At 38.0% G+C, this 27,743-nt stretch overlaps 1 protein-coding gene across 2 annotated transcripts in view; it reads right to left on the bottom strand.

Annotated features, from left to right (window-relative positions):
- Positions 1-21,630, bottom strand: part of IKKbeta (I-kappaB kinase beta) — a 198,696-nt gene extending 177,066 nt beyond the window's left edge. The window contains exons 1-2 of one of the 2 annotated variants that reach the window (XR_010858472.2): positions 21,294-21,630; positions 4,502-4,704 (exon numbers count right to left, since the gene is read on the bottom strand). Coding sequence is in view for 1 of the 2 variants with exons in the window: in XM_067135101.2 (XP_066991202.2) it covers positions 4,502-4,704; positions 21,294-21,408 (318 nt within the window). In the remaining variant the exon portion in view is untranslated. The remainder of the gene's footprint in view (positions 1-4,501; positions 4,705-21,293) is intronic. The other variant, XM_067135101.2, reaches the window with a different exon arrangement.
- Positions 21,631-27,743: the final 6,113 nt, after the last annotated feature.

Raw genomic sequence — 27,743 nt, 5'->3', positions numbered from 1 at the left:
TTTGGAGTAAAGAAGATTGAAATACTGACATTTTCAGCTATCAGCTATTTAAAAAAATGTAATTCAAAATGGATTAAAAAATGTTTTAAGAAGTTCTACACATATTGTCAATAGTATGATTGAATGTTATTGCAGCCTAGGATGGAAATTAAAGACTTGCAATGAAAATGCTGAATGCAGCAGCAGAGAAAATAATTTTGGTTGAGTGCTTGTTTACCTTCTCAATTTCTAGTTGCAAAATTTGGGCATGATGCTCTGATAATCCAAAAGATACAATGAATGCTTATGTTTTACAATTGTTTCCTGTAATATTCTAATATTGAGTTGCAAATACTGTACATAAATTTCTTCAATAAATATTCCTTTACAAAAGTAACAAGAAAAATTACAAATCACTGTATATCATATGGCAATACACGTGTATGTCAGATACCCTGCATCTGATTGTATTTGTTTTCATACTGTACCTCACAGAGGGTTAAAGGATAACACTGCACTTTCCAAAATAAAGTACCTGGTTAATACGGGTTTGAACATTTCTGTCACTGGGGCAGTAGATTTGCTGAGCTGTAGCTCCAATAGCACGGAACTAGGCTCATGATGCTTGGGTGTCATAACTTTGAGACACTCACAATAAGTCTTTTGACACAAGACAATGGATATCTAGGACTTGAATTCTGACAAGCTGCTCTATCCTTCCAAATGCATTTTCAATTAATTTTAAGCCATTTATTGTCCAAATACTGTGACCTTTACAAAAAGAAAAGTAATTGTTGCATTTCTTCGCACAACAATTCTTTTAAATCTTCAGCATTTGACTTTTATTTCTTTTACCATGTACAAATAGAACTCACTGAGCTGAATCAAACGATACCTCATACAATGTGCAATCGTGTCAGGGCTGAGAGTTACACTAATTATTAGTCGCATGGCATGGCAATTTTAGTACCTACCTCAAGATAGCAGCGCTATTGCATCACCCGTATTTGCCATACAAGTCAGACTCTTGTTGCTGGTTACAATGGTTCCTTCTCTTTAGAATGAGGCACTGGATGCTGACATCACATGTGTTGTCTAGAAGTCATGTTGATTCTAAAACTTTCATGTTGTTGTAATACTTGCCAGCCCAAGTAAAACTTTCAAGCAGTTTTCAGCTTATCTCTGCTATGTATGAGGTTGCTGAAGCCACCCAGGCTCATTTTTGTTTTGGCCGGGGGTTTAAAGCCAGATGCCCTTCCTGACATCACGTGATTTATAAGATGAAAATCTCAACCCAGGATCAACTGGGATTCGAACCTCAGCCTTCTGAGTGGAAAGCCTGCAACTAAGCCATCAAGCTAATCACGCCCCCCATCACCTCTCCAAGTATGGTTCCAAAACTAGAAACATACTCATCAAAATATTATGCATTCGTTAAAATCGTATGATATGAATTTGAATGTATACGTTCTTTGAAATTGCTCTTATTTCATCGAAAATAGTTTTCAATATAAATGGTCCATTATTGAAAATTATAAATTTTCCAGCTAACTCATACTTGGCCAATTATGAATTTACTCATTCAGGACAAATATTTCAGGTTCCCTATGGGAATGGCAACAAATTTTGAAAGAAACCAAGTCTTTCATAGTGCACTGGCACCACCTGTGGCTCCAAGTAGCCTATGCAGTGGCCTCCACTATATGCACTAGCCATGCATCTTGGTAGTTGTGCTCATTACCAACTGATGAGCCCAAATCGACAACCTGGAGCGAAACGCTGGCAACCAAGAATGAGTTAGCTGGAAAATGTATAATTTCCACCAACAGACCATTTATTTTGGAACTTTGAATTTACTCCTTCAGGATAAATATTTCATGTTTCCATTAGGAATCAAAATCAGAAAATACAGTTTATTGCTGTAATACTTGCTTATAACATTAATTCATTAATTTGCAATAACAAAACTGGCCTTAAAGGGGTGCAATTATGAGGAAATGTGAAGAAAAGTAATTATTTTTATTTTCATCGCATTTATCGCAGTTGCCATGTTTTCATGCCTCTACTTACACATAACCCTGCAAATCAAGCGAAGGCCATCTGAGCTCAGATCCCTATCTCCTATCCACTCCTATTCCTATATCACTCCATGTTTCTCACATATCCATACCATTGTCTCATTTAACCCACTGACCTCAACCACAGACTCTCAACTGTGCCAGTAAAGCAGGTTTACCAACACACAGCTCTGAGCCGGTTGCAACATAACGTCTGTTCCTTTTCATATTTAGGGTTGGTCTCAACAAATGCCATGAAATGTTATATACGATACTGAAGCTAAGGATCTAATCCCTCGATCAGTGTAAAGCTTGCTCACTTTTGTTGCACATGCATATCACAGATGGCTCTTGAGTCATTTCAATGTTGCTTACTTGAGACAAGGTTATGAAATCATTCTATTTGTTCTAACTTCCTCTCTACTCTCAATAGCTGACATGACATGGTATGGTATGGTATGGTATGGTATGTATCATCTTGTTCTTTCTAAATGGATTTTTCGATTCTATCTGAATGAGAGTTTTGTAGCAGGTATCTTATTTCGGTATTCCCTGTCAGTTTCTTAGGGCCGGTATTATAATGAGGGTTTAAACTGAAGATTGAGTTGAACTAAATTTTAACCAATGTTGAGTCTTATAATGGCCAGCCTAAGTTAAACTGAGGTGAAGAAGGAAATATACGATCTTAGTAGCAGCGACTTGCGAGAAAAGATGACTGTCGATAATGTTTTCCAGCGACTTGCAAGAAAAGATTACTATCGATAATGTTTTGTTTACTTCTTGTAGGTAAAATGGCGGATAAAAGCAATAAACATTTTCCTGATTTTACTTGTAAGAAAAACAGAATTGCTTGTAAAATTAGTACAGAAATATTTATATAGTCCGTGAAACAGTGGCCTTACGAATTCCTCTGAAATCTCCCATTTTAAGAAACATACTACGGAAGGCATAAAACAGCAATGCTATTAGTAGCTGACTGAGGAGTTCTACAGCATGATTTCTGAAATAGGAGGAAGTTACTTTATTTTCTAAAATTTTTACTTTTGACATTCAAACAGTTCAAAAAGTCATTTTTACATTCTTACCTTTTCGTTGCATGTTTTATTCTAGCACCAATTTGCTGAAATAGTGTTATAACAGTCTGTTTTGTAGGCCTAAACCTATTTAAAAACTATTTTTCATTCCGTATATGAAAGTGATTTCCCCTTGCTCGGAAAACTCTTAGTGCCTGTGGTTGTTCGATAATTTGAACCACTTCTTTGTCATCGCTTAGTATTTCTTCAAACATCTCAAAAATATATTCGAGATCCATTCGTGTTGTAAGGTTATGTATACTTAAACTTCAGTTTAAATGGTAGATGAGCATTAAAATTAATCTCTAGTTAAACTTAAGATTAAGTTTTATAATACATGACTAACAGATAATCCAAATTTTAAACTGAACCAACAGTTTAAACCTTTATTATAACACCGGCCCTTAGAGTCATGACCGGTGGTAAGAAAAACAATATATATGTATTACAGAAGATCACCAACTTGAAAACATATTGGAAAATAATGAATGTGATTATTCTGCACAAGAAATATTGGAAAGCGATTATGGTAGCGGTTCAAAAGAACCTGCAGACTGAAGTTCTAGTTCGAATTCCAGTTTGGTGTCAAAGTTAGATGAAAATCTGATTCCAAGGCATGTTCAGTGTAAAAAAATTATGGCAATAGGTTAAATCTCTGATCACCCACCTACATAGTGTCGCGCTGATAATATCTGCTCCCTTAAACTTCTCCAGTGTTGTCATAACCAGATCCTACAAACCCAGACTATGATGGTACCTATTCCTGCTTGCCTTGTGTAGTCGGCACCAATGTAAAAAGCTAATGATATTTGTATACAGGAAAAACATTTTCCAAATGGAAGATGGTAAAGTGTGTCTAGATTTATTTGATCTGAAATGGAATCACACTATACGAGAGTCATCCACTCTCCCTAGTCTACATACTACGGATATTAGTCTCTCCTAGTACTCTAATGAAAGAATGCTTCACTTACTTTATTTCTGAAACCCCAAATAATTGTAATGGATTGTTACAGTATCTGGTGTTGGTAAAATTGTCTTTAAAAATTATTGTAAATTCTATTTACCTACTACAATAGAGCAACTGGAAGAAGTGAAATGGTTGAGTTTAAAATGCCCTTCAGTAATAGTATGCTGCATCAGGATTACATTGTCACTTTAAGCTCTGAACAAATCTGATCCTCAAAGCTGATATGAGCAATTGAAAGGTAGTCCAGGAAAGGTTTTCACAGTAAATACCTTTTAGCATATGTCGCATCCAGCATGATAAATGTCAATTTTAAATACAAGAAAATTAGGCCTACACAGATATAAATGAATCTGGCTTTCATTCCTGCAATTAATTGCATACTTTCTTTATATAATCAGGTTGCACTTAGATATGCAACTTACCTGTCTTAAGTCACCTTTGGAACAAAACTCCATACAAAGAAGAGGTAATTCAGAACGCAGCGTCGCCAAGTCGGGAGGTACTGCAATTGCCCGAACTACATTGGGGTGGGCCAATCTCTGCATAATCTCCACTTCCTTCGACCATCGTTCTTTATGTTTAGGAGTAAGATGATTATCCGTGCCTGATCGGCACTTCTTCAATGCTGTTAATAGATTTAAAAAGTTCTAAACTATAATAAAAACTAATGAACTTGGGGAAAAAAGAACAAATTATATTATAATTTATTGATGTTATTATTAACATCATATTTGACAGCAAAAATGCAATGGATGAACACTCATTTTACAAAAATTGCAACATCATGAGAAAATGCATACAATCAGTGAAAATAGATCACTAAAACATGAAACATGAATTTTATGTCGTGAAGAAAGTTGAAATGCTTGTGAAACTTATATTAAATGCAAAACAGGGTATGCCAAGCAAGTTGTTACAATTACAGAACGACTCTGCATTTCTGGACCCAGCAGGACCCTCTGGAATGTTATGTTTGGCATATAGAAAGCTGTTGGGGAACCAAATAGGAGGTGATCCGGACAGAGAAGATGACGGACACCTCACCAGGAGCAAATCTGTCTGGATACTTGTAAGTACAATCTGGAGCATGTGTCATAGTACTTTCAAGAATTATTCTCTTTCACTGTTTTATTTCAGGAGGAGTGACAGCAATGACTGCAATACAACAACCACCTCTTCTTCAGGCACAGGAGTAAACCCTTGGATGGCTTCAAGTTCACTGGGGGCTACAGTGACCTGGCACTGCCAGACTACTACAGGCCAGAGCTCAATAGCATGGAGCTCAATAGCATGGATGAAAAGGATATGGTAATACACTAAGTCCATCACCAATCTGCTGGGTACATCAAGTGCTTCCTACCTGAAGGCCCAATTTATTAGGCCTAGGGTCTGAAGAAATAACATCCAAGGTGATTTATCTACTATGTTTCAGGTGGTGTGCTTACCAGATGCCAGCAAGAAACACGAAATGCCCACTCTCATCAGACCTAGGGAGACCACCACCACCGCCACCACCACCACACACACACACCACCAGAAGGGACAAGGGGCTGAGGCACAAGTTGGTTGGTACAGATTCATGTCCCTCAGCCACTTGGAGACTGCAGATGTGAGCACTGAAATAGATGGGTACGCACCCTAGCATCGAAAAGGCCCTCCTTCGCAAAATGATTGTAGATGCCTAAGCCCGCCTAACAGAAACGTCAACCAATGCCATGGGTCCACCAGGAGGAGCCTATCATGCTAGCAGAGCAAAATTGTCCACATATAGCAACGGTATGACTGATGAACCAGCAGCAGCGACAATACCATTTATGACTATCACAAACACGAGTGACACTGAGAACTGATCCCAGTGGGACTCCACTTTCCTGAACACGGTATTTCGAATACAACCTGCCTACATGAACATGGAACAGTTGAAGAGACAAAAAATTCACAATAAAAACCAGCAAGTTACCTCGGAATTTCTATTGATGCAGGACCAAAAGGATGCCATATTGCTATGTGGTGTCATAGGCCTCCTCTAAATCGAAGAAAACAGCCACCAAATCTTGTCTTCAGAAAAACGTGTCCTGGATAGAACTTTCTGGGCAAACCGTGTGGTCAGTGGTGGAGCGGGCAACTCGAAAATCACCTCTTTTTCTCCAAACATCACATAAGTCGGCAACTCGCCTTCCTCTCAAGTAGTTTACACAAATAGTAAGACAATAGATCTGTGACTTTTTGCATACTTAGGATCTTTTGTCAGGCTTGAGGAGGGAAATTACTATTCCTTGTTGCCACTATGATGGAAATTCACCCTCTAACCAGATTCGGTTGAACACTCAAAGAAGATGTAAGAGGCTATATTCACCAAGGTATTTCAACATACGGTTATGGACATTATCTGGTCCGGGAGCCGTTTCATTCCATAGCACAAAGGAGTTCCCACTCCGTTAAGTGCACATTATAATCCTCTGAATCACGAGTGCCAAAACATACATGTAGCATTCTGTCTCCCGCTTCAGAGCAAAGAAATCAGGATGATACTGTCCATAACCAGACTCGGTGCCAAAATGACTTGCCACATGATAGCTACCGAGGGTTGTCAATGACGATACTGCCTGCAATGGAAATTCCCGGTACTGAGGATGGTCCTTGTAAACCCTAAATGCGTCTAAGTTTAGTCAACACTTGAGATGACTGTGTATGTGACGTCATGGGTGACACACATCTTTTCCAAGAAGCTTTCTTATTCTGTCGAATAAGATCTCGCGCCTTAACACAGTTTTGTTTTTTTAAATGTTACCAAGTTGGCCACTGTAGACTGCTTACAAGAGTATTTATGAGCACTAGGACATTCTTTTATAGCTGCTGCAATTTCTTTGTTAAACTAAGGAATGAGTTTACACCGATGACTGCAAAAAAGAAAGATGAAATGGATACCTCTGAACCAGCAAGAATAACTTGTATGATATAAATAATATCATAGTCTACGCTCTGGCTATTTGTGTGATTGAAGACAGCTCATGATGTGAACTCTCGCCAATTAGCACTCTTAAGAATCCATCAGGGAGAACCTCGATGGATTTCTATTTCAACAAAGTAAGAGAAATAGGGAAGTGATCACTGTCACAGAGGTCATCATATACATCTCTCCGAAGCAGGGGAACAAGTGCATAGCTGCATAGACTAACTTCAATGTGTGACAAGGTACCATATGCTATGCTGAAATGTGTTGGTTGATTCCCCTGTATTCAAAATGCATAAACCAGATTTTCTATTAATTGTTCCAAATTTGTTCCTCGGGGGCAAAGGTAGTTCAGAGCCCCATAGTGGGCGATGGGCAGTAAAATTACTCAATAAGAGAAAAAGAGGTGGGAGCTGATATACATGAGGTTAATTACATCATAGAAATAAAGAGGCTGGTGTAGTGGGAAATAAACATTACAAACCATAGTTATGACAGGCAATGAAACACGTACTGCTACTGCCTCTTGATGGCTACTTAATGAAACCGCTTCACTGTAGATATCATAATGAGAGAAAATATCTCCACCGGAAGCCCCTAATAGCATACTCCTGTTCTGTCATGCATAGTCTGAAATTTCTCAAGACCATATGATGACCTGCTCTGAGATTCGTTTCTTGAATACAGACTATACTCGCCGTGAACTGACTGATTAGCTGGCGCAACTCAGTAAGTTGCCTATCATAACCGTTACAATTCTACTGTAATGGTGTCAGTGTGGACTTTTTAGAAGTTTAGATTGTAAGCAGCAAGATGCTTTTCAACCTACACTAACACTAAAATTTCCAACCTCGGTCGACAATGCCACCTCTGCTGGTTTGGGTGCGGCTTTTGCCAACCTCTACTAGGAGGGAGGTTTGTTTTTTGTTTTTCTCCCCTGCTGTGCTGGCTTCAATTTTCTACCAGCAGAGGTTTATTTGGGGCTGAAGGCAGAGATAACACTAGCCTGCAAAACAACTTTTTTTTGTGTGGTAAAAAAGGAAAATAGGTGGGTTTTATGAATTTCTTAGCACAGAATTCGAGAAAAAAATTAGTTTTGGCGTATCACGTCTGGTTTAGTGGCAATTTTACAAAATGTTATTTTGTTCTTACGTAAAATTGTTGATACTTAGTATTGATTAAAATTGATATATTGTAACGTATTGGCGGGGTACATAAATAAATAAATGAGTACAGAACCTGGTAGCGTCCTATTTCTAAGATTTATTAACTTCACGCACACACACACATACACACGCACGCACGCACGCACACACAGAGTCATTGATTATTTACACTACACTCCCTCAGCCATTCAGTCACACTCGTTAGCGCTGTCCCGGTCCACAACCTACACGTCAGTCTCCCAGGTCGTGATAGTATCCGCTGTTCACTCAATCCGTCGAACCCCGTTTGCAGTCCGCACACGTCGGCACCCAGTGTTTCCTTCGCGCTGCTCCAGAACACTTCAGGTTCTCCTCCAGCAGTCAGCCTCAAGGGACACACACACACACACACACACGCACGCACGCACTGGGAAACAGGAACGAGTCCTCGGCTCCAACAGGCAGATACTCCATCAGGCTGACATCTCAGGCCAGGCTATCACTGACTGCGCTCTTCGCTAACTCACACCAGCGAACTTAATCTCACTCTCGCTCACTCACTCACTCACTCACTCTCACTCCAAGTTACTCCTCTCCTTATATACCTGCTCTGGGCCTTCCAGAACAGTCCGGATGCTAGATGTATCCAGGAACCTCGCGAGATAGAAGATTCCAGATTAATAGTCGAGTAATTTCCGTCGTCTTCTGCTGTAGGACCGCGGACGGAGGCGAGAGGGCCAGCCTAGCACCAAGTGTTGCTCATGATTGGCGCGCTCGAGCGTAAGTGGGGTGGGGCCGAAACGATTACTCCCCCGGTGCGTAGCGACTTGGCATGGCGGACGCTATAACTATTACAATATTAATGTAAATTTCAGCTTGCAAAACATAATCATATTTTGCATGCATTAAATACACATAAATGCTGCTTTGCAAGCAAGTAGATGGTTTGTATTATATTTTTTATATGTTGAAATTTGTGAAACTGAAGTATATAGCGCCTGTTTAGTGTCGGCTGTACAGTTGCTTTTAAATTAATATAACCGTACCTTGAATAAAAATTACATGGGTTAAACATACATAGTTTTGTTACTTACATTATGTGCATGTTAGATTCACACCTCCGTCTTTTTTCCATTTTCTGTGGAATTTCCTGGTTTTTGAAGTTCTTGAATGATCTCTAGAAGGGTCTTCTCGAGCAACTGACCAACAGTAATCGGCCATCATATTCACATCCTAATGTCCCTGATAGCATCGTTCTGCATCTTTGAGATCCTGGTGAAACCTTTCACCTTGTTCTTCACTGACAGCTCCCAAATTTGGAGGGAAATAATCCAGATGCGAAGCTAAGAAATGAAGCTTAAGGCTCATATTACAACCAAGTTCCTTAAACTTTACCAACATTTTCCTTACAATTTCTTTGTATTGAGGGTCCTTAATGTTGCCAAGGAATTTAGTCACTGTATCTTTGAATGCGTTCCATTCCTCTTTCTCAATTTTGGTCATCGTGTCTGTGAAATTTTTATCCTTCATCAGTTCATGAATCTGTGCTTCATCAAATATGCCTTCTTTGATTTTTGCAGCTGATAATGAGGGAAATTTGGTGGATAAATATTGGAAGCATAGGCTAATTTTAACTAATGCCTTGACATACTGTTTCATCAATCCTAATTTGATGTGCAAGGGTGGAAGTAGAATTTTTTCACGGTCAATAAGACTTACATTCAAGACATTTTTGGATCCTGGTTGTAGTTGTTTCCTTTCTGGCCAATTCACTGTATCCCAATGTTTATCCCGTGCCCTGTTATCCCATTTGTATAGCAAACAGGGAAATTTTGTATAGCCTTTTTGTTGTCCCAGCAACAATCCAAAGATCTTCAAAACGCCACAAATTTGCCACCCATGCTCGTGATATTTAAATTTTTTAAGAACCAACTTTAAGGTCTCGTATGTTTCAGACATTTTTGTGGAGTGTGCAAGCGGTACAGATGCCAGAACATTTGTATTATGAAGAAAAACAGCCTTTAAACTTCTTTTGGAAGAGTCAATAAAAACATGCCAGTTACTCTCCCAATTGACGTAGAAGATTTGAAACATCCATACAAAATACAAGTTCATCTTCTTGAGTATAATACTTTAAGAATTCTTTGTCACGATTTCGGTACCAGGAAAATGTAACATCGTGTTCCAAAATATTCTTTTCACGCAATCTTGAACCAAGTAATTCACTTTCTTCTTTGGTTAGCTCTAAGTCCCTTATCAGATCATTCAATTCGGATTGCGTGAATTTGTCTGAAGGTGTGTCATATTGATGTGTCTCGAAATCTATTTCTTCATCGTCAGATTGCAATGAACTGCTACTTTCCTCACTCAAGTGAGTAGGTGGAGTAGGTACAGGTAAGTCAGGTCCATGAGGAACTGGTCGAAGAGCTGACGTGGGATTCGGATATTTAATTTTTTTTTTTTTTTACTTTTCTTATTGTAACTGACAACATGGGTCATACAAAAATGGCAGTCGTCATGATGGTTCTTTTGCTCTCGCCATTGCATGGGTATAGCAAACAGAACTGAGTTTCGTTTGCCCTCATACCAGTAACATAGTCCCTCGACACAGGTATTGCATACAATATGAGGTGCAAAAAATTTGTCTTGATCCCCAACTTTCAATTTGAAGTAAGAAAAATAAAGTTTCTTTACAAACGAGTCTATTTGACGCACCCTGGAATCTAACACACAAACTCCATAAATGTAACAAAACTTTTGAGGACTTCGTTTACACTGTCTTCTGTGCACCCCTGAAACACTAGCCATGATGGTGTTAAAACACTAGAACTTCACTTATTAGTGATCAATTTGAAATTAAATTACATTAAATCGTGCGCACACGATAGCCATACAATTAAATGAATGTGAACTTTAAAAGACGCACTAAACACGTACCGGTACTTCTTGGAGCCTGTCTCGAGCAACACTGTTATCTTTGAAAGGAAACTGCTTTTTCAGTCCATCATAAACATTGCATAAGGGCTGGGGCTTTTAACACGCCTGTTTATTCAAGTGGTCTAAGGTGAAAAACAAACGCTCAACTGTCTTATCTTCAATTCTACATACCTCGCGGTCTATTGCATATCAGGGGGAGTTTGTTTTGAATTTACCAAGAAATCTCCAACTAAAAATAGAACATTTAGACAGCAATAAACCTATAATAAAATGCAAACACATCACATCAAATCACATAATTGTATTCTAAAAAAAGTTGCGCGAGAACATCTCTCAACATTACATCTTACGAATTCATGCAGATACTAAAACACCTAAATGCGTCAAAAAAAAAAAAAAATACATGATAGAAAAAAATAGCACCATGTTCGGAATCAGGGCAGCGATTTCCATAAGAATTACAAGTTTTTTTATTTTACCTCAAAATCATGTTGGCTGGTGTAATCCCATCTTCAAACTTTTACTCTTTGCGGCGTTGCTCACAGGAGCAACTGCTGCCTTGGGCGCAAAGATCTGCACAGGTGTCGGTGAAAGAAACGAACCTGGTAGACTCTGTGCTATCCCGCTAAAGTCCAGTGTCTTCGCAGGTGCATTCGAGGAATTAAACTTAAGGCGCGCTTCCTGGTAGGAAAAACCATTCAGTGTCTTGATCTTCGGGATCTTCTTGCTGAGAGAGAGAGGGCAGTTTCTATCTCCAGAACAATGAAGATCAGGACAGTTAGTGCACCTGTTCAGAGGTGACCACTGTTCCGCACCATGAGTTTCCCTTCCATATGTACCAAACACAGACAGATTTGAACGAGATACCAGTGTCCAAACCTTTGGCAATGGTAGCATCGCATTGGAGATGGGATGTACGGTCTGACATTGCACCAATATTTATTGAAGTGAATATATATCACACAATGTCTAGAGAAGGTTGGTACTAGTTTTGACGCTCATTGCGTGTCATCATCAGCCAACAAATCAATTGAGCAAAATGCAACTTATCGAATAGAAATATATGACACATGATAGCACCTACAAGACAAATGTTAAACTATGGCTAGTTGAAATATAAAACACATGACAGCAAATACAAGGATTAGTGTTGAAAGCTAAATTGTCAAAAGTTAAAACAATGAAATCAAAACAGAGAAGGTAACAATAGTTATACACGAGAAAGTAGTCCAGCTTGAGGTTTGTAGAACATAAGGCATATCTATATACAACATTTAAATGTACCAATTAAAGCAAATTTTAAATGTAACATTAAAATGATGAGGGTATGGTGCGTATAACCATCTAAAACATATGACAGCACCTATAAAGTCACTGTTAGATTATAATCAGTTGAAATGATGTGGTGTGTCCGACTGTAAAACATAACATTTTTGAAAAGGTATCCCAGTTGTTGAGTCTTGATAAACAAGAGAATAGTCCAATTGTTTCATCCATTTCGATCAATACTTTAATCCTAACTTCAACTTAAATGAAATCTCTGACAAGCCTAATATCCTTTTCGATTTCTTAATTAACTTGTTTAAAAATATCAGATTTCCAAACACTAGCGCTATCTTGTCTTCCTTTATCCGATATCTTCATTTTTCGAAGTGTCGGTTCTCTTCCTCTTTTTTTCCTCTAATTAGTGTTATATAAAGGATTGTTGCCCAATTGTATTTCCTCTAATAACAATAACCACCATCACCACCCTCTAATAAACGTCCCCCACCCCCTTTCTCTATTTATCATTTCTTTATCAATTACTACGGCAAGTTGTTTCGAGTTGAACCTCGTATTTCTTTCATTATTTCTTCCCATTTTTAATATATTTTTATTTGGCTTTATTCTTTTTTAACGTTTTAAATTATTTTAAAACCTATATATCCACTTTGATTTTGACGAAATTAAATCCTACACTGTTTCCCTAAGACTTCATTCACGTCACCTTTTACTCTTCGGCCGGAGAAACAAATGCCTACAAGACCTGCCTAGCAACGACTTTACATAAGTGCATACTTAATCTGCTTATGAACTTCAAATATATTTGTTTTCGGCGCAAGATAGTGATGTTCTGTTTACTCTCTTGACTGTGATTATTGTGTTTTGAACATTAACTGAATTGCCACGATGTGATACAATGTTAATATTTTGCCTGTGTTTAATATGTTAGTTATTGTTAAGATCTTCGCTAATTGGCTGATGATGACACTCTAAATGTGTTGAAACCGGTCCCATTAAACAGGTTGTAACTACTTTTTACTACGGAGTATTGAAAGGTGGATCCTTCCCTACAATATTGTACATCTTAAAGTACGGTCTGACATTGAGCATAACTCACTGGACGTGTGTCATGCCATGGTTCTTCACGTATCACCTCATTATCAGTGTTCAGGACCAAGCGGCAGTGAAAGATGACATGGGAACCAGATTCAAGGATTTGTGCTCTTCCAATTTGACGGGAATGTCCCCAAAGTTCTCGCACTTAAGCAACTGATCAGCTTGAACTGCAGTATGTGTCTTTAATAGCAAACTAACATTCCGCATTTTCTTTTTTTTCTTTTTCTTTTTTTTTTTTTTTTTTTGCTAGTTGTTTTACGTCGCACCGACACAGATAGGTCTTACGGCGACGATGGGACAGAAAAGGGCTAGGAGTGGGAAGGAAGCGGCCGTGGCCTTAATTAAGGTACAGCCCCAGCATTTGCCTGGTGTGAAAATGGGAAACCACGGAAAACCATTTTCAGGGCTGCCGACAGTGGGGTTCGAACCTACTATCTCCCGAATACTGGATATTGACCGCACTTAAGCGACTGCAGCTATCGAGCTTGGTCCGCATTTTATTAAACTCCTCAAGTTTGCCGTAGACACCATCAATGTGTCTATAAAAAAGACTGGATTTAACCAGCTTGAAATCATGCCCATCGGTTCTGGTAGTGGCCTGGAACCTACGGAAGCTCGACCCATACTTTCACTCAGCACTTGTTCCCAGGGGGCTGATCCCCTGAAGGAATCTGATGTTAAAGACTAGGGTGGCAGACCACCATGGACAGGCTTAGGATATTTATATCCGACTATGCTCGAAATCATCCTCCCCAAATGCCACCCACTCCGATCAGGGGCCTCTGTAGCCAAACTAAGCAGCCAAGGAAACAGCAACCTGGTCATAGCAGGTATTCCCCAGGGTCCGATTTTGGATGATGCCTGATATGGGATGATTGAGGCAATGAGCACCAGGACTCCCTTCCTTACATAATCCATACTAGCATGTACCCCATATCGTATACAGAGTAATACTGGGGTGCAGAAATTTTCTCTGAGCCAGCAAAAATCCTACAAAAATGATATCTATAAATAATGGAGTTGCGCTACTTAGCATTGACCTAGGTAATACTTTTTCTAATCTTAACATTTAAACCATCCACAAATATAAAATTAAAGAGCTATAGTAGGACTAATAACTGCAAACGCAAACTGTAAACGTGAAGTCCATACGGGACCGGAATGAAGTTCATTACTTGTAAATGCTAGTCAACTTCATTTCACGAAATTCAGAAGACACTGAACATAGATTTACTATATTACAGAATCTAACTCTTGCGTAGTAGTTTGTGACCATGGATGTGCCTTGTGGTCTTGCTACTGAAAACCACAGGTCTAATGCTCTTGCAGGATAAAATTCATTTACTGCAGGTACGTTCATATTAAACATCATCAAAATCACACAAAATATTTGTTTCTAATGACAGTCTGAATCTGTCTTGCATAAGGCTCATCAACTAAATCCTTACCCACATGATGCTGTAGAAACTGGAAGAACACACATGATACTGTTGATAGTAGCTGTCTCAGAACAGCAAATCTGCCACTGCCTGCCAACTCCAACAGTTCAAACATTTTTTTTTCCTCTTCTAAGAAGTTTGAACTCATACCACTCATGTTGTATGCACTGTATGTAGTTCTCATCATTTTCACATTTTGCGAGTTGCTCCCAAAAATGTTTCTCCTACATTGAGATGTCATCAACACCATGTCTTTCCAGATCAGTTCCAGTTGGCCATGCAAAGATATCAAATGCTCTTCTCTACAGTTCCATGAACCAAAAATCTTTCCTTCAGTTATCAGACAGTATAACTAATCAGTTTTTCTCGTTGTAGATTGACGCAAAATTAGCAGCTGGCCCAACGCCCTTAGTTGTATGTGTTGAAAAGTGCCACTAATGGACGTGTGTGTTACAAATTTATCTTCATTTGGGACAGAGGTAGTTTGAGTAATTAAAGTCATGCTATTGTACTTTTTACACAGTTCAATAGTGCTAAAAAAAAGGTGTGCCTCTGTAATAAGAGAGCTGGGCTGAGTGGCTCAGACGGTTAAGGCGCTGGCCTTCTAACCCCAACTTGGAGGGTTCGATCCTGGCTTAGTCCGGTGGTATTTGAAGGTGCTCAAATATGACAGCCTCGTGTCGGTAGATTTACTGGCACGTAAAAGAACTCTTGCAGGACTAAATTCTGGCACCTCGGCGTCTCCGAAGACTGTAAAAGAAATTAGTGGGACGTAAAGCAAATAGCATTATTATTATTATTATTATTATTATTATTGGTAATAAGAGAGACAAATTCTTCACGATTCTTAAAGTATCCATTTAAAAAAATGTAGCATGTGGACAAATTAAAAATCAGTGAGTTTTCTCAGAAGGTCTTTTGCCACTAGAATTGCTTTATCATTACTTGCAATTGCATTTTCCAAGTGCACAATGAAACATGTCCAATCAGTCACCAGAGCAGATACACAACCAATCTTGCTGGCCACCCATCTTATACTGTGCAAAACTGAAATTTTTGAACTCTCATCTCAGTTCCTGTAGTCTCTTGGGAGACTGATAGTAGAATTTGTAGTGACTTCAGTAATGAACGAAGTTCATGAATATAGTCCACGTTTTACATAACTTAATACACTTAACTGAAGCCTAAGTGCACTGTACAGCAACAATATGTCTGACCTATGGTCCATTGTTACGAATTAAACCATTTTGTACACCAACCAGAGAAACAGCACTATCTCTTCTAATGCCAGCTACTGTACCTCTGACCCTGACAACCATTCCGATATGCCAAGATTTTCAAGATCCTTTTCAAGTGCCTCCATGTACCCAGCTGCACTTCCACTTTCTAAAAGTGCGAATGATAAGAACATTTCTTTGCTTTTGAAGTTCTTAACAAATCTTAGATTGTGAATTAGTTCTTCCACAGATCAACTGCCCGCTGGTCCATCCAGCAATAAACTAACATAACATGCATCTTTTGGCTAAGAAATTAAGTCAGTTCTTAGCACCTGAGCTGTTTGATCAATGAATTTGTTGTAACTACTTCTATTGTCAAACTCTTCTCTCAGCACTCCTCCCAATTTCCCACTCAGTTCTATAATCGAGGAAAATCTGTGAATGGCTTTCTTTCCAATATAATATGCATTATTGAAAAGCTTCTTCAAATTGTTAAACTATTGTCAAACTACCTTTTAATTAATTTTTTCACTCTCTTCTTTTCTGAATTTGGGCTTGTGGCATTGTGGTTGGCCACAATATTTGCATATTCTACTGGCAAAAATGAGTGCAATTGGACTAGACAAAAGAGTGACTCAATGGGTGGCTTTATTTCTAGAAAATAGATCTCAGAGAATTAGAGTAGGCGAAGCTTTATCAGACCCTGTAATAATTAAAAGGGGAATTCCTCAAGGCAGTATTATTGGACCTTTATGTTTTCTTTTATATATAAATGATATGAGTAAAGGAGTGGAATCAGAGGTAAGACTTTTTGCAGATGATGTTATTCTCTATAGAGTAATAAATAAGTCACAAGACTGTGAGCAACTGCAAAATAACCTCGATAATGTTGTGAGATGAACAGCTAGCAATGGTATGTTGATGAACAGGGTTAAAAGTCAGGTTGTGAGTTTCACAAATAGGAAAAGTCCTCTGAGTTTTAATTACTGCATTGATTGGATAAATTTCCTTTTGGGGATCATTGTAAGTATCTGGGTGTTAGTATAAGGAAAGATCTTCATGAATGGGATTGTAAATAAAGGATACAGATCTCTGCACATGGTTATGAGGGCGTTTAGGGGTTGCAGCAAGGATATAAAGGAGAGGGCTTATAAGTCTCTGGTAAGACCCCAACTAAAGTATGGTTCCAGTGTATGGGACCCTCACCAGGATTAGTTGATTCAAGAACTGGAAAAAATCCAAAGAAAAGCAGCTCGATTTGTTCTGGGTGATTTCCGACATAAGAATAGCGTTACAAAAATGTTGCAAAGTTTGAGCTGGGGAGAACTGGGAGAAAGGAGACGAGCTGCTCGACTGAGCGGTATGTTCCGAGCTGTCAGCGGAGAAATGGCGTGGAATGACATTAATAGACAAATAAGTTTGAGTGGCATCTTTAAAAGTAGGAAAGATCACAATATTGAGATAAAGTTGGAATACAAGAGGACAAATTGGGGCAAATATTCATTTATAGGAAGGGGAGTTAGGGATTGGAATAACTTACCAAGAGAGATGTTCAATAAATTTCCAATGTCATTGAAATCATTTAAGAAAAGGCTAGGAAAACAACAGATAGGGAATCTGCCACCTGGGCGACTGCCCTAAATGCAGATCAGTATTGATTGATTGATTGATTGATTGATTGAACATATTACAATCCTTTTTTTTTCTTTTTTTTTCCCCCCCCCCACACATGGTCAGGAGTGTTGTTTCTGAAAACAAAGTTGTATTAACAAGCTAACACACAATTTGTGTGTTGTAAATGTTTATTATGTTTCTGAAATGTTTCTAGTTTTACCTGTTACTACTTTCGAAGACTGACCTGAACAATTTGGAAATAAAACACAGGGTTTACAATAAACCATACCCGCCGTTTTATCAAACGCTAGCCAAAACAGTTCCTTACACTACTTTTCTTTGAATTTTCTTTTGCCTGGTTGTAGGCCTACTACAACTATAACATTTCTGATTTCAGGTCGAACTATATTTACAGGCTCTCTTGCTGATGCACTGAAAGCCCGAATCCTGTGCTGATTATGGAAGGAACCAGTCGTATTTTATGTATACTTGTTTTCTCCCAATAACCGCTTAATATGTACAGGAGTTGTGAAGAATTGGGTCAAATTAGCCTAGTTTGAATGATCATCACACTTGGGTTTCTTATTACGTTTCATGTTCAGAAACTAGCACAATATTAAACCCACACAAACACAAAATGTATGATTTATTAAAACTTGTTTAATAACAAAGAACACTGCTAGAACCCCTAAAATGTTACACAGTACCATAGACTCATTGTACTTTTGACTACATTGCGACTATGAAGTACGAGGGCGAATCAAAAAATAAGTTACCCTTCCAAGTTATGGCCATTTATGAAACCACCTACACATAGGCAACACAGCTATCACAATGTACAATGTAAGTTCACTTTCCACATAGCCCCCATGAGACTGTAAACATTTCACATAACGGTCAACCAACTTTTTGATTCCGGATACGTAGAAATCCCCTCCAGCGCTATGAAAGCACCTGGAGACAGCTGCTTTCACTTCCTGATTGTTTTGGAATAGCCGTACACCGAGATCCATTTTCAGCTTACCGAACACATGATAATCGCATGGCGTTAAGTCTGGACTGTATGAAAGATGTTGCCATACCTCCCACTTGAATCACTGCAGCAGTTCGGACGTTTGGCAGGCCGTGTGAGGTGTTGAATTATCTTGCAACAAAATCACACCAGCGCTCAATTTTCCCTGCCACTTTCCTTTAATTGACTTACACAGCCAGTTCAGCATTTGACTATACGAAGCCAAGTTGACTCTTATGCCTTTCAGCATAAATTCCTCGTGCACCACACCCTACATGTCAAAGAACACTGTCGCCATTACCTTTCCTGCTGAAGGTTGGACCTTGGCCTTCTTTCATGGTGGTGATGTGGTGTGCACCCATTCCCATCCCATCGATGTTCTCTTTGTTCCGGGGGTGAAGTGATGGACCCATGTTTCATGCCCTGTGATGATTCGCCGCAGAAACTCATTGCTCTCCACAGAATACCGTTGCAAAAATGCCAGTGATGATTGGAAACAGCTCTAAATGCAGATCATTGATGACTGATTAACTGATTGATGGTTATGAATTACATGTTTTTGGTCCGTATTGAACTGAGAATAATATATAAGTAATAATAATAACAACGTAAACGTTTACGTTGTTATTATTATTACTTATATATTGATTAACTGAATACGTTTCTGCGACATCGTAGCATACACGTCACGCACTCCTCAAGACAACCACCAAGATTTCTGTGTACTGTGTGCTCTTTTAAAAAGAAATACATTCAATAGTAAAATGAAACAATGTACATTAGTTTGATATAACTGTCCACCACGGTGTCGAATTTGAGAAACTGTGACAGTTTTCTTTCAGGTTGTCCATAAATGAGAAGTTTTAATTGCATTAGGTAGGTAGTTTTCAGTACCAGCATCCATTATTAGAAAGCAATTTTGCCATTAAACTCTATGTACTTCTGCAAGGGAATTTTACAATGTCCGTAATTTAGAAGTGTCTGCTATTCAGAGGTGTGTGTTAGAAGTTTCACAGAGTGTGTATATACATTATATAATTACTTTTTCAGAATTTTTCTGAGACCAATTTTTGTGTAAATTTAGGCTAAAGGTTAAATCATATGATCTTGAAAGTTACTAACATAGATGTGTTACATTTCAAATGCACTCTGACCAGCTTTTAACTGATAGAACTCTCAACTCAGAGAAACATTTACCACCAAAATACATTCCTTGATGGAAATGGGTCTGCAAGATTTTTTTTACTTCCAAAAGTTCGAACCTCTGTAACTCATACAGTAAATGACTTAGAGAGCAACAATCTTGTACAATTACATGCTGGTAGATCTATAGCGTCTATGTACTCACTAAATTTCATGGAAATCAAAAGGAGTCAGTTGAAAATTGCACCTACCAAACTTGATTTGGTATGGAATGACTCAAATGTACCAATAGTAGCCAATGTGCACAATGAAACAGATTTAAACCTATAAATTACAATACAGTAATTAACAAAGGGAAGCAACGGGAAACTACTCAAATCTTCATTTCCCTAGTATGTATCTTTAATGACGCCTAGGCTGGGGACTTAATTAACTACCTACCTTACTTCGGCTAGATACATATAGTACACACACACACACACACACACACACTCTCTCTCTCTCTCTCTCTCTCTCTCCATTCATACAACTGCGGTACATACACTGATTAACAAGGCTATCAACATTTACGTTGCTAACAGATATTAGATAACCAATAAAAGCTCTGGATTGTATGAATGACAAATGTGCTTAACTAACTGTGCCAGTCAAGGTTGTTAAAAATTGAGGAAGGTGGCCACTATGGTGGTGGTGGTGATTATTGTTTTAAGAGGAAGAACAACTAGGTAACCATCCCCTATGAACAATAATCAGAGGGAAAATAGAAGAGGTCCAAAACTTCGAAGAATCAAGTTATCGCTGATAGAAAGAGAAGGGCCACGAAAGATGGGAAATTGAAAGACTATGTAGGTCTAGAAAAACTAATACTGTCGGGATAGGAAAATAAGAAATGACCAAGTGAGATCGGATTGGAAAGATGAGGCGAGGAGCCTGACACAAGTAAGCAGAAGCAGTGCCAGACTCAGCTAGGGGACCGATGGTCGCAAACCCAAGCATCCATGATGAAAGCCCCCTGAGCCCCTTTTAGTTACCTTTTACGACAATCAGAAGGGGTGGGGGGTATTCTACCGCCTCCACCCAAAGGTGTCTTAGGAACATCAGCACTGCATAGTTGACATTGCTACCGTATTTTTAAAAAAGAAACAAATATAGATAGAAGGAGAATCTAACACATATTGCGTGATAAACTGGGAGTCCGCTGCTGGACTTAAGTGCAATCGTTAATAATGATACTTGCCAATGACATATAAAGATTTAATTCAATAAATTTAGATAGGTCTACAATTCGAATACTCAAGTAACCGAGATACTAATTACGTTTCTTCTTTTAAAATAACACACAAATGATTAAATTATTATAATATATACCACATACCAATCATTTCATCTTTAAACTTGTGTTTCCACAGGGTGACAACTCCAAAACCTCCACTCCCTAACACTCTCAGTCTCACCCAATTTTCAACTTCGACAGGATCGTCTGTGGCCATTCTACAAAAAGCGCTCAATCAACAACAAGGTAGTACAAAATACAGCGAAAGAATACTTGAAGAAAATATCAACGTGAACTGAAAGTGAGCATGTTTGTCACTACTTATTTACGGCTTGATGTCACTGACACTACGGTATGCGATACCGATGTCCCATTCGGAAGACCAAAATAACATCACCATCCCACTTTCCTCATTCACGCGTTCAGAAAGTCGCTTCTCAGTGCTACTAACCCTTAGAATAAAATTGCACTAAATTCGTCCTGTAACACACTAAAAGAACAAGAAACAAGCGCCCTTACCCCTAAAGAAAATATCCGATACTCTGAAATGTATCATGCAGTACAGCAGCGGCGATTAGGAATTAGAAGTATATGACCTCTAAGCGATTTTCGACAGAGAGGTAAAGGTTGAATCAAATACTGTATTTGGTTGAATGATAGTCAACTAACTTAAGTGCAATAATAAAAGGTTTTTAAACTTTTCATTCAGTACCATACAATAAAACGTTCACCAAAGGAATAAAAATTACACACGGGGTGGCTATACAACTAAAAATCATTTAGTATTTGACTACAAGCTCACAAAATAACAGACACTAAAGAGACTGCCAGAATGACGACGGTGAGGACCAGCAGCGGCCAACCCTCCTTTTCTCGGTTGGCCGATCGGAGAGCAGAGCTGTCGGACCACCGACCAGCTGTGACCACTTGTGGGCCGAGACCCCACACTGCATCATCCGACCCTCCTCAGAGTCCATTAACTTGGCAAAAATATACCCCTATATAAAAATGGCGCCTGCCGGTCGTGTTGCTCCTCAAGCTGTTGAGAATTTTCAGAAATGTAATAGTTTAATGGAAAGTAGTGAGTGCATAAAATTTAACGACGGGAAGAAGAAGGTGTCAAATACCAGTGGAAGTGTGGATCAGGTCATAGGCCAAAGGAAAAATAATTCGCGAAGTGTTTGTGTATGTGACGCACGCATCGTGCATGCGGAAGCGGGAAAGTGTGTTGACTGTGTTACTTTATTATCCGAATTGGCCTCAAGGGATGAAATTATTCGAATGTTAAGGGAAGACATTGAAAGTATTAAACGTAATAGACTTAGTTTAAATGGTGTGACTGAAGTGCAAACTGAGACATGGTCGGAAGTAAGTACGAGGTGTTGTAACAGTAGGCCTAAAACTAATCATGATCGGGGCGTAAGCCTAGGTATTGAATTAAGGAATAAGTTCCAGGTCCTTGAATCAATTACCTCTAGTGAAGAAGAATGTGTAAAGATTAATAACATTCCAGCCATTACAAGGAAGCCTGCACTGGGGTTGAAGAAGAAAGAATGTAAGGTAGTTGTGTACGGGGATAGCCATGGTCGGGGTATTGCTGTCGAACTTGGTGATATGCTACCGGAGACTGAAGTTGTAGGTTTTGTCAAGCCAGGTGCTCTGTTCAAAGAGGTTCTTCAGTCAGATATGGAAGAGATGGGAACACTTAATGAGAATGACTACGTGGTTATTATAGCAGGGACGAATGATATTGCCAGAAATGAAGCATCAAATGTGATTTCTGGGGTGAAGAAAGCACTTTGCAAATTAAAGACCACCAATGTAATATTATGTAATATTCCACATCGACATGATTTAATTGAATGGTCTTGTGTAAATAAGTTAGTTGATGATACAAACAGGCGGCTACAGAAAACTGTCAAATGCTTTCAAAATACAGAAATAATTGATATGAGCAATATGGATCGAGGATATTTCACAAATCATGGCATGCATCTTAGCAGAAGAGGGAAAAAGCAGCTATGTAATATGATAAGAAAGAAAATACAACAGACTTCAGGAACAACTATCACAACTAATGCCATACCACTGCTGTTCGATAAAGATGAGGAAGTTGCAGAACATTTGCAGGTAATGAAAGTAAGAAGAGTTGAGGAAGTAGTTGAGGTGAGTGCTACCACTAAAGAAGGATGCCTAGGAGAAGAAAATCAGTTGAAAGGGATTAATGTGCTTCTACCACAATCATCAGAGACAGCAATACCAGAAAGCACTGAGTACTCAGGGAAAACTTGTGAGGAAACCATTGAGATCGTCAGTAGCAGTCAGTTGGATGAACGAGGAGAGGAGTTACTGGAGAAGTTGGATGTTGGAGCACCATCAGGACGAACTGAAGGAGGGCAAGCTAAACAACCAGAAATAAGAACGTCAAGTAGGACAAGGAAACGACCAGTATTACTAGAGCAGGATTTTTTACGGTAAAAGGTAGCAATAGTTATAATCTAAAGGGAGAGCTAAATTTGTTCCACCAGAATGTTCAATCTTTAAGAAATAAAATTCTAAGTATGGAGGTTCTGTTGGCAGATAACCTACAAGGGTATGATGTTTTATGCTTAACTGAACATTGGTTGATAGAGGATGAGATTTCAAATTTTGTATTAGAAGGTTATGCTCTTGCAAGTAAGTTTTGTAGAAAGAAAATGAAATGTGGAGGTTCATGTATATATGTGAATAATAATATCAAATGTAAGCAGTTGGATAAATTTGAATATCTGAATGTAGAGGAGCATTTCGAGGCTAGCTTTGTTGAACTAGTGGATTATAAGTTAATACTTATATGCATTTATAGAAATCCTTCTAGTAATGTTGAAACTTTTTATAATAATATTGAAATTATTTTAGATGACCTACAGAATCATAACAAAAATGTAATAATCATGGGTGACTTCAATGTAGATTTTTTAGGGAATAATGGTGGGCGAGATAAGCAAAGGCTAGAAATGTTGTTTTCCTTGTACGGTCTAAAGGCAGTTGTAAATCAACCAACTAGAATATCTGGGGATACAAAGTCAGCAGTAGATCAAGTTGTATTGAATGAGGAAATGTGGAACTATGAAATAGAAGTTTATGATACAGGTTTTTCAGATCATTCTGCTCAAATTGTGCATCTAAATTTTAAGGTAACAGGAAACCATAATTTAAAAAATAACAATGTAATTTACAGGGAAACTAGAATGTGCAACAAGGAAAATATTTCATATTTTAACCAGTTATTGGCCAAGGAAACTTGGGAGAGTGTATATAGAAATAACTCAACTAATGAGGCCTTCAGTGAGTTTTTGGGTTTGTTCGATTATTATTATCAAGTGGCAATACCAGTCAAAAGGGTAATTGTAAAGAATTATAGGAATGGGTGGATTACAACAGGAATTAGAAATTCAAGTAGACGATTAAGGTTTTTAAGCAAATGTGTGAAAGGGAGTAACACCTCATCTGAATTGAAGGATTATTATAAGAAATATAAGAACATATATCAAGAAGTTTTGAAGGCTGCCAAAAGATTGCATAATGAAAATGAGCTAAAAAATTCTAAAAACAGGTCTAAGTGTATGTGGAACATTATAAAAAGGGAGAAAGGTACTCTAGTTCCATTAAAAAATAATATTACTCTTACAGATGCAGGGAAAGAAATCAGTGATCCAGAAGAAGTTGCAGAAATATTTAGTAACTATTTTATAGAAGCAGTTCTGAGGTTAACAGAAAATTTTCAAACATCAGTGACAAGAACAAACTTGAATACAGTTCACAGGAATGTATCATCCATGTTTCTTACTCCTGTGACTGAGCAAGAGATAGATAAGGTAATAAAACAGATGAGTAAAAAGAAGTCTTCTGGTTTAGATAGTTATTCAAACTACCTTATTAAATGCTGTTACCAATACATAATCAAGCCTCTCTGTTACTTGATAAATTTGTCACTAACCACTGGTAAATTTCCAGACAAATTCAAGGTAACCAAAGTTGTTCCGATACATAAAAAGGGTAGTGAAGAAGATGCTGGTAACTATAGGCCTGTCTGCCTCCCCTCTGTATTCTCCAAAATACTGGAAAGAATTATGTACGATAGACTGTTATCATTCTTAGAGAAGCATAATATATTAGCTGGTTGCCAGAATGGCTTTCGTAAAAATAGATCAACTACCACAGCATTCATTAACTTTATTGAACGGATATATGACACACTAGATGGGAAGGGTGCATGTTTAGGTATTTTCTTGGACTTAACAAAAGCTTTTGATATAATTGACCACAGCTTGCTTTTAGAAAAGTTATACATGTATGGAGTTCGGGGAATGGCTTATGACTGGTTCAAATCATTTTTAGGGGATAGAAGACAGATTGTTGAAATATCATATACCGGTACTGATTTGAGCAAAAATGTAATTAAGAATGTGTATTCCTGTGCCAGAAACATAGATCATGGTGTTCCACAGGGGTCAGTTTTAGGACCATTATTATTTTTAGTATTTATTAATGATATCGTCCAAATTGTTGATGATATTCAAGGAGTGCAATTAACTTTGTTTGCAGATGATATTACTGTTTTTGTAGCTGATGAAAGTTCTGAAGGGTTAGAATTGAAGGCAGGCAATATAGTGAGTAATATCCTGAGCTGGCTTGAAGATAATAAATTAATTTTAAGTAAACAGAAAACTTCTGTGATTAGATTTCACCATAAGATTAATTTCAATATGGAAGTCAGTCCAATATCATTTGGAGAGAACATAATTGAGTACTCATCATCAACAAAGTTTCTTGGCTTGTGGATGGATGAATCATTAACCTGGGATAAACATACAGAGTTTATAGGGAAAAAGCTTAGTAGAATTTATTTCATGATAATATCTTTGAAAAATAGTTTTAATTTAAAGGCTTGCCAAATTATGTATTTTGCATATGTCCATCCCATACTAACCTATGGAATCATTTACTGGGGGAATTCACGATATAGCGAAGTCATCTTTAAGTTACAAAAGAAAATAATTAGAGGAATGGCCGGTGTCGGCAGGAGGACAAGCTGCAAGAAATACTTTAAACTTTATTTTATTTTACCATTGCCTAGCCTTTATATCTTCCATACACTTGTATATATGAAGGAGAATGTAAACAGCTACACCATAAACTCTGATGTACATAGGTATAATACTAGAAATAAACACAGTCTGCACATAGAACCACACAAAACTAAGCTATATGAATCAAGTTTGAGTTATGCAGGAGTACATTTATTTAATAAATTACCAGACTACATTAAGCAGATAAAACCATGTTCAAAATTTAAGAAAGAATTATTCAAATTTGTTTCTAACAATTGTTTTTATTCTATTGAAGAATACTTAGCTCTTGAAAATTAACTTATGTATCACTTTTTTTTTAAATCTGTGCCTCTTTACCACATTGTATATTTCTCTTTATTTATCATGGCATGTATATTACTGTTTTATCCTTTGTTACTGTAAATATGATTATTGACGTGTCCCATATCACTGTATGATCAGTTGGACGAAATAAAATACAATACAATACAATACAATACCCCAGCTTCCCTTCCACACAACACATGCTAAATGCTGGTGCGCAAGTCTCTACTACTTGCTGTGGCACTGAGCGAATCGGTTAGCCGTGTCGAACGGCATTTTGTGCGTGCGGTATTTCCGCTAAGAATGCTGTTAACAATTACGGAAATGAAAGGAAAGAATTAGCTGATAAGGCAACAGGGCTTGTATCAATTGTTTTTTTTAAATTCCTAGTTTCAGGCAACTAAAATGGAATAAAAGGTAATGTTTCCTCCACACAGCGTAGTAGGGTGAGGCAAGCAGTAGCTGATTAGGAGAGCGAGGGGGGAAATTGCCCCCCACTTTATGGAGAAATATTACGTTTTTTTAAAATTTCATTTCATCCGACTGAAACTAGGAATTATAGGAATTGTTAAAAAAGCAAATACTAAATGATGTTAATTGTATAATCACACCGTACTTCTTTTTAATTGTAATGGGCCGATGACCTCGATGTTAGGCCCCTTTAAACAACAAGCATCATCATCATCATCATCATCATCATCATCAAGTTTAATTGTAATACATGTGTAATATTGTTCCTTTGGTGAAAGTTTCATTGTATAGTGTTGAATCAAAATCTTTAAAATCTATTATTACCGCAATTAAGTAGGTAAACTGGCAACCTTTACCTCTCTGTCGAAATTCGCTCTGAGAGCATAAAAGTTCTTAACATTTTGTAGCTTTTTTCTTTCAGTTTTGATTTATATAAACCTCCCATCTGTCATGTCCTACAAACCGGGTACTGTTTCTTGTCTGTGTATTATTTTACCCCCCGCACTTTTAATGCGCAATCGCCACTAGTGGGGGCAAGAAAGGGCAGTGCCCACTTCCCATAATCACCACCGTTGAAGCAGAACGAGGATCTGGCAGTGATACGATGACAACACTTCCTGAATCCTCTGTGTTCTCTTTTGGACAGAAGTAAGGGCAGGATTGG

The sequence above is a fragment of the Anabrus simplex genome, chromosome 1 (assembly GCF_040414725.1).
Source record: "Anabrus simplex isolate iqAnaSimp1 chromosome 1, ASM4041472v1, whole genome shotgun sequence".
NCBI classification, from domain to species: Eukaryota; Metazoa; Arthropoda; class Insecta; order Orthoptera; family Tettigoniidae; genus Anabrus; species Anabrus simplex.
Note: the sequence above shows the minus strand (reverse complement) of the source record. Positions and strands in the feature narration are given on the sequence as shown.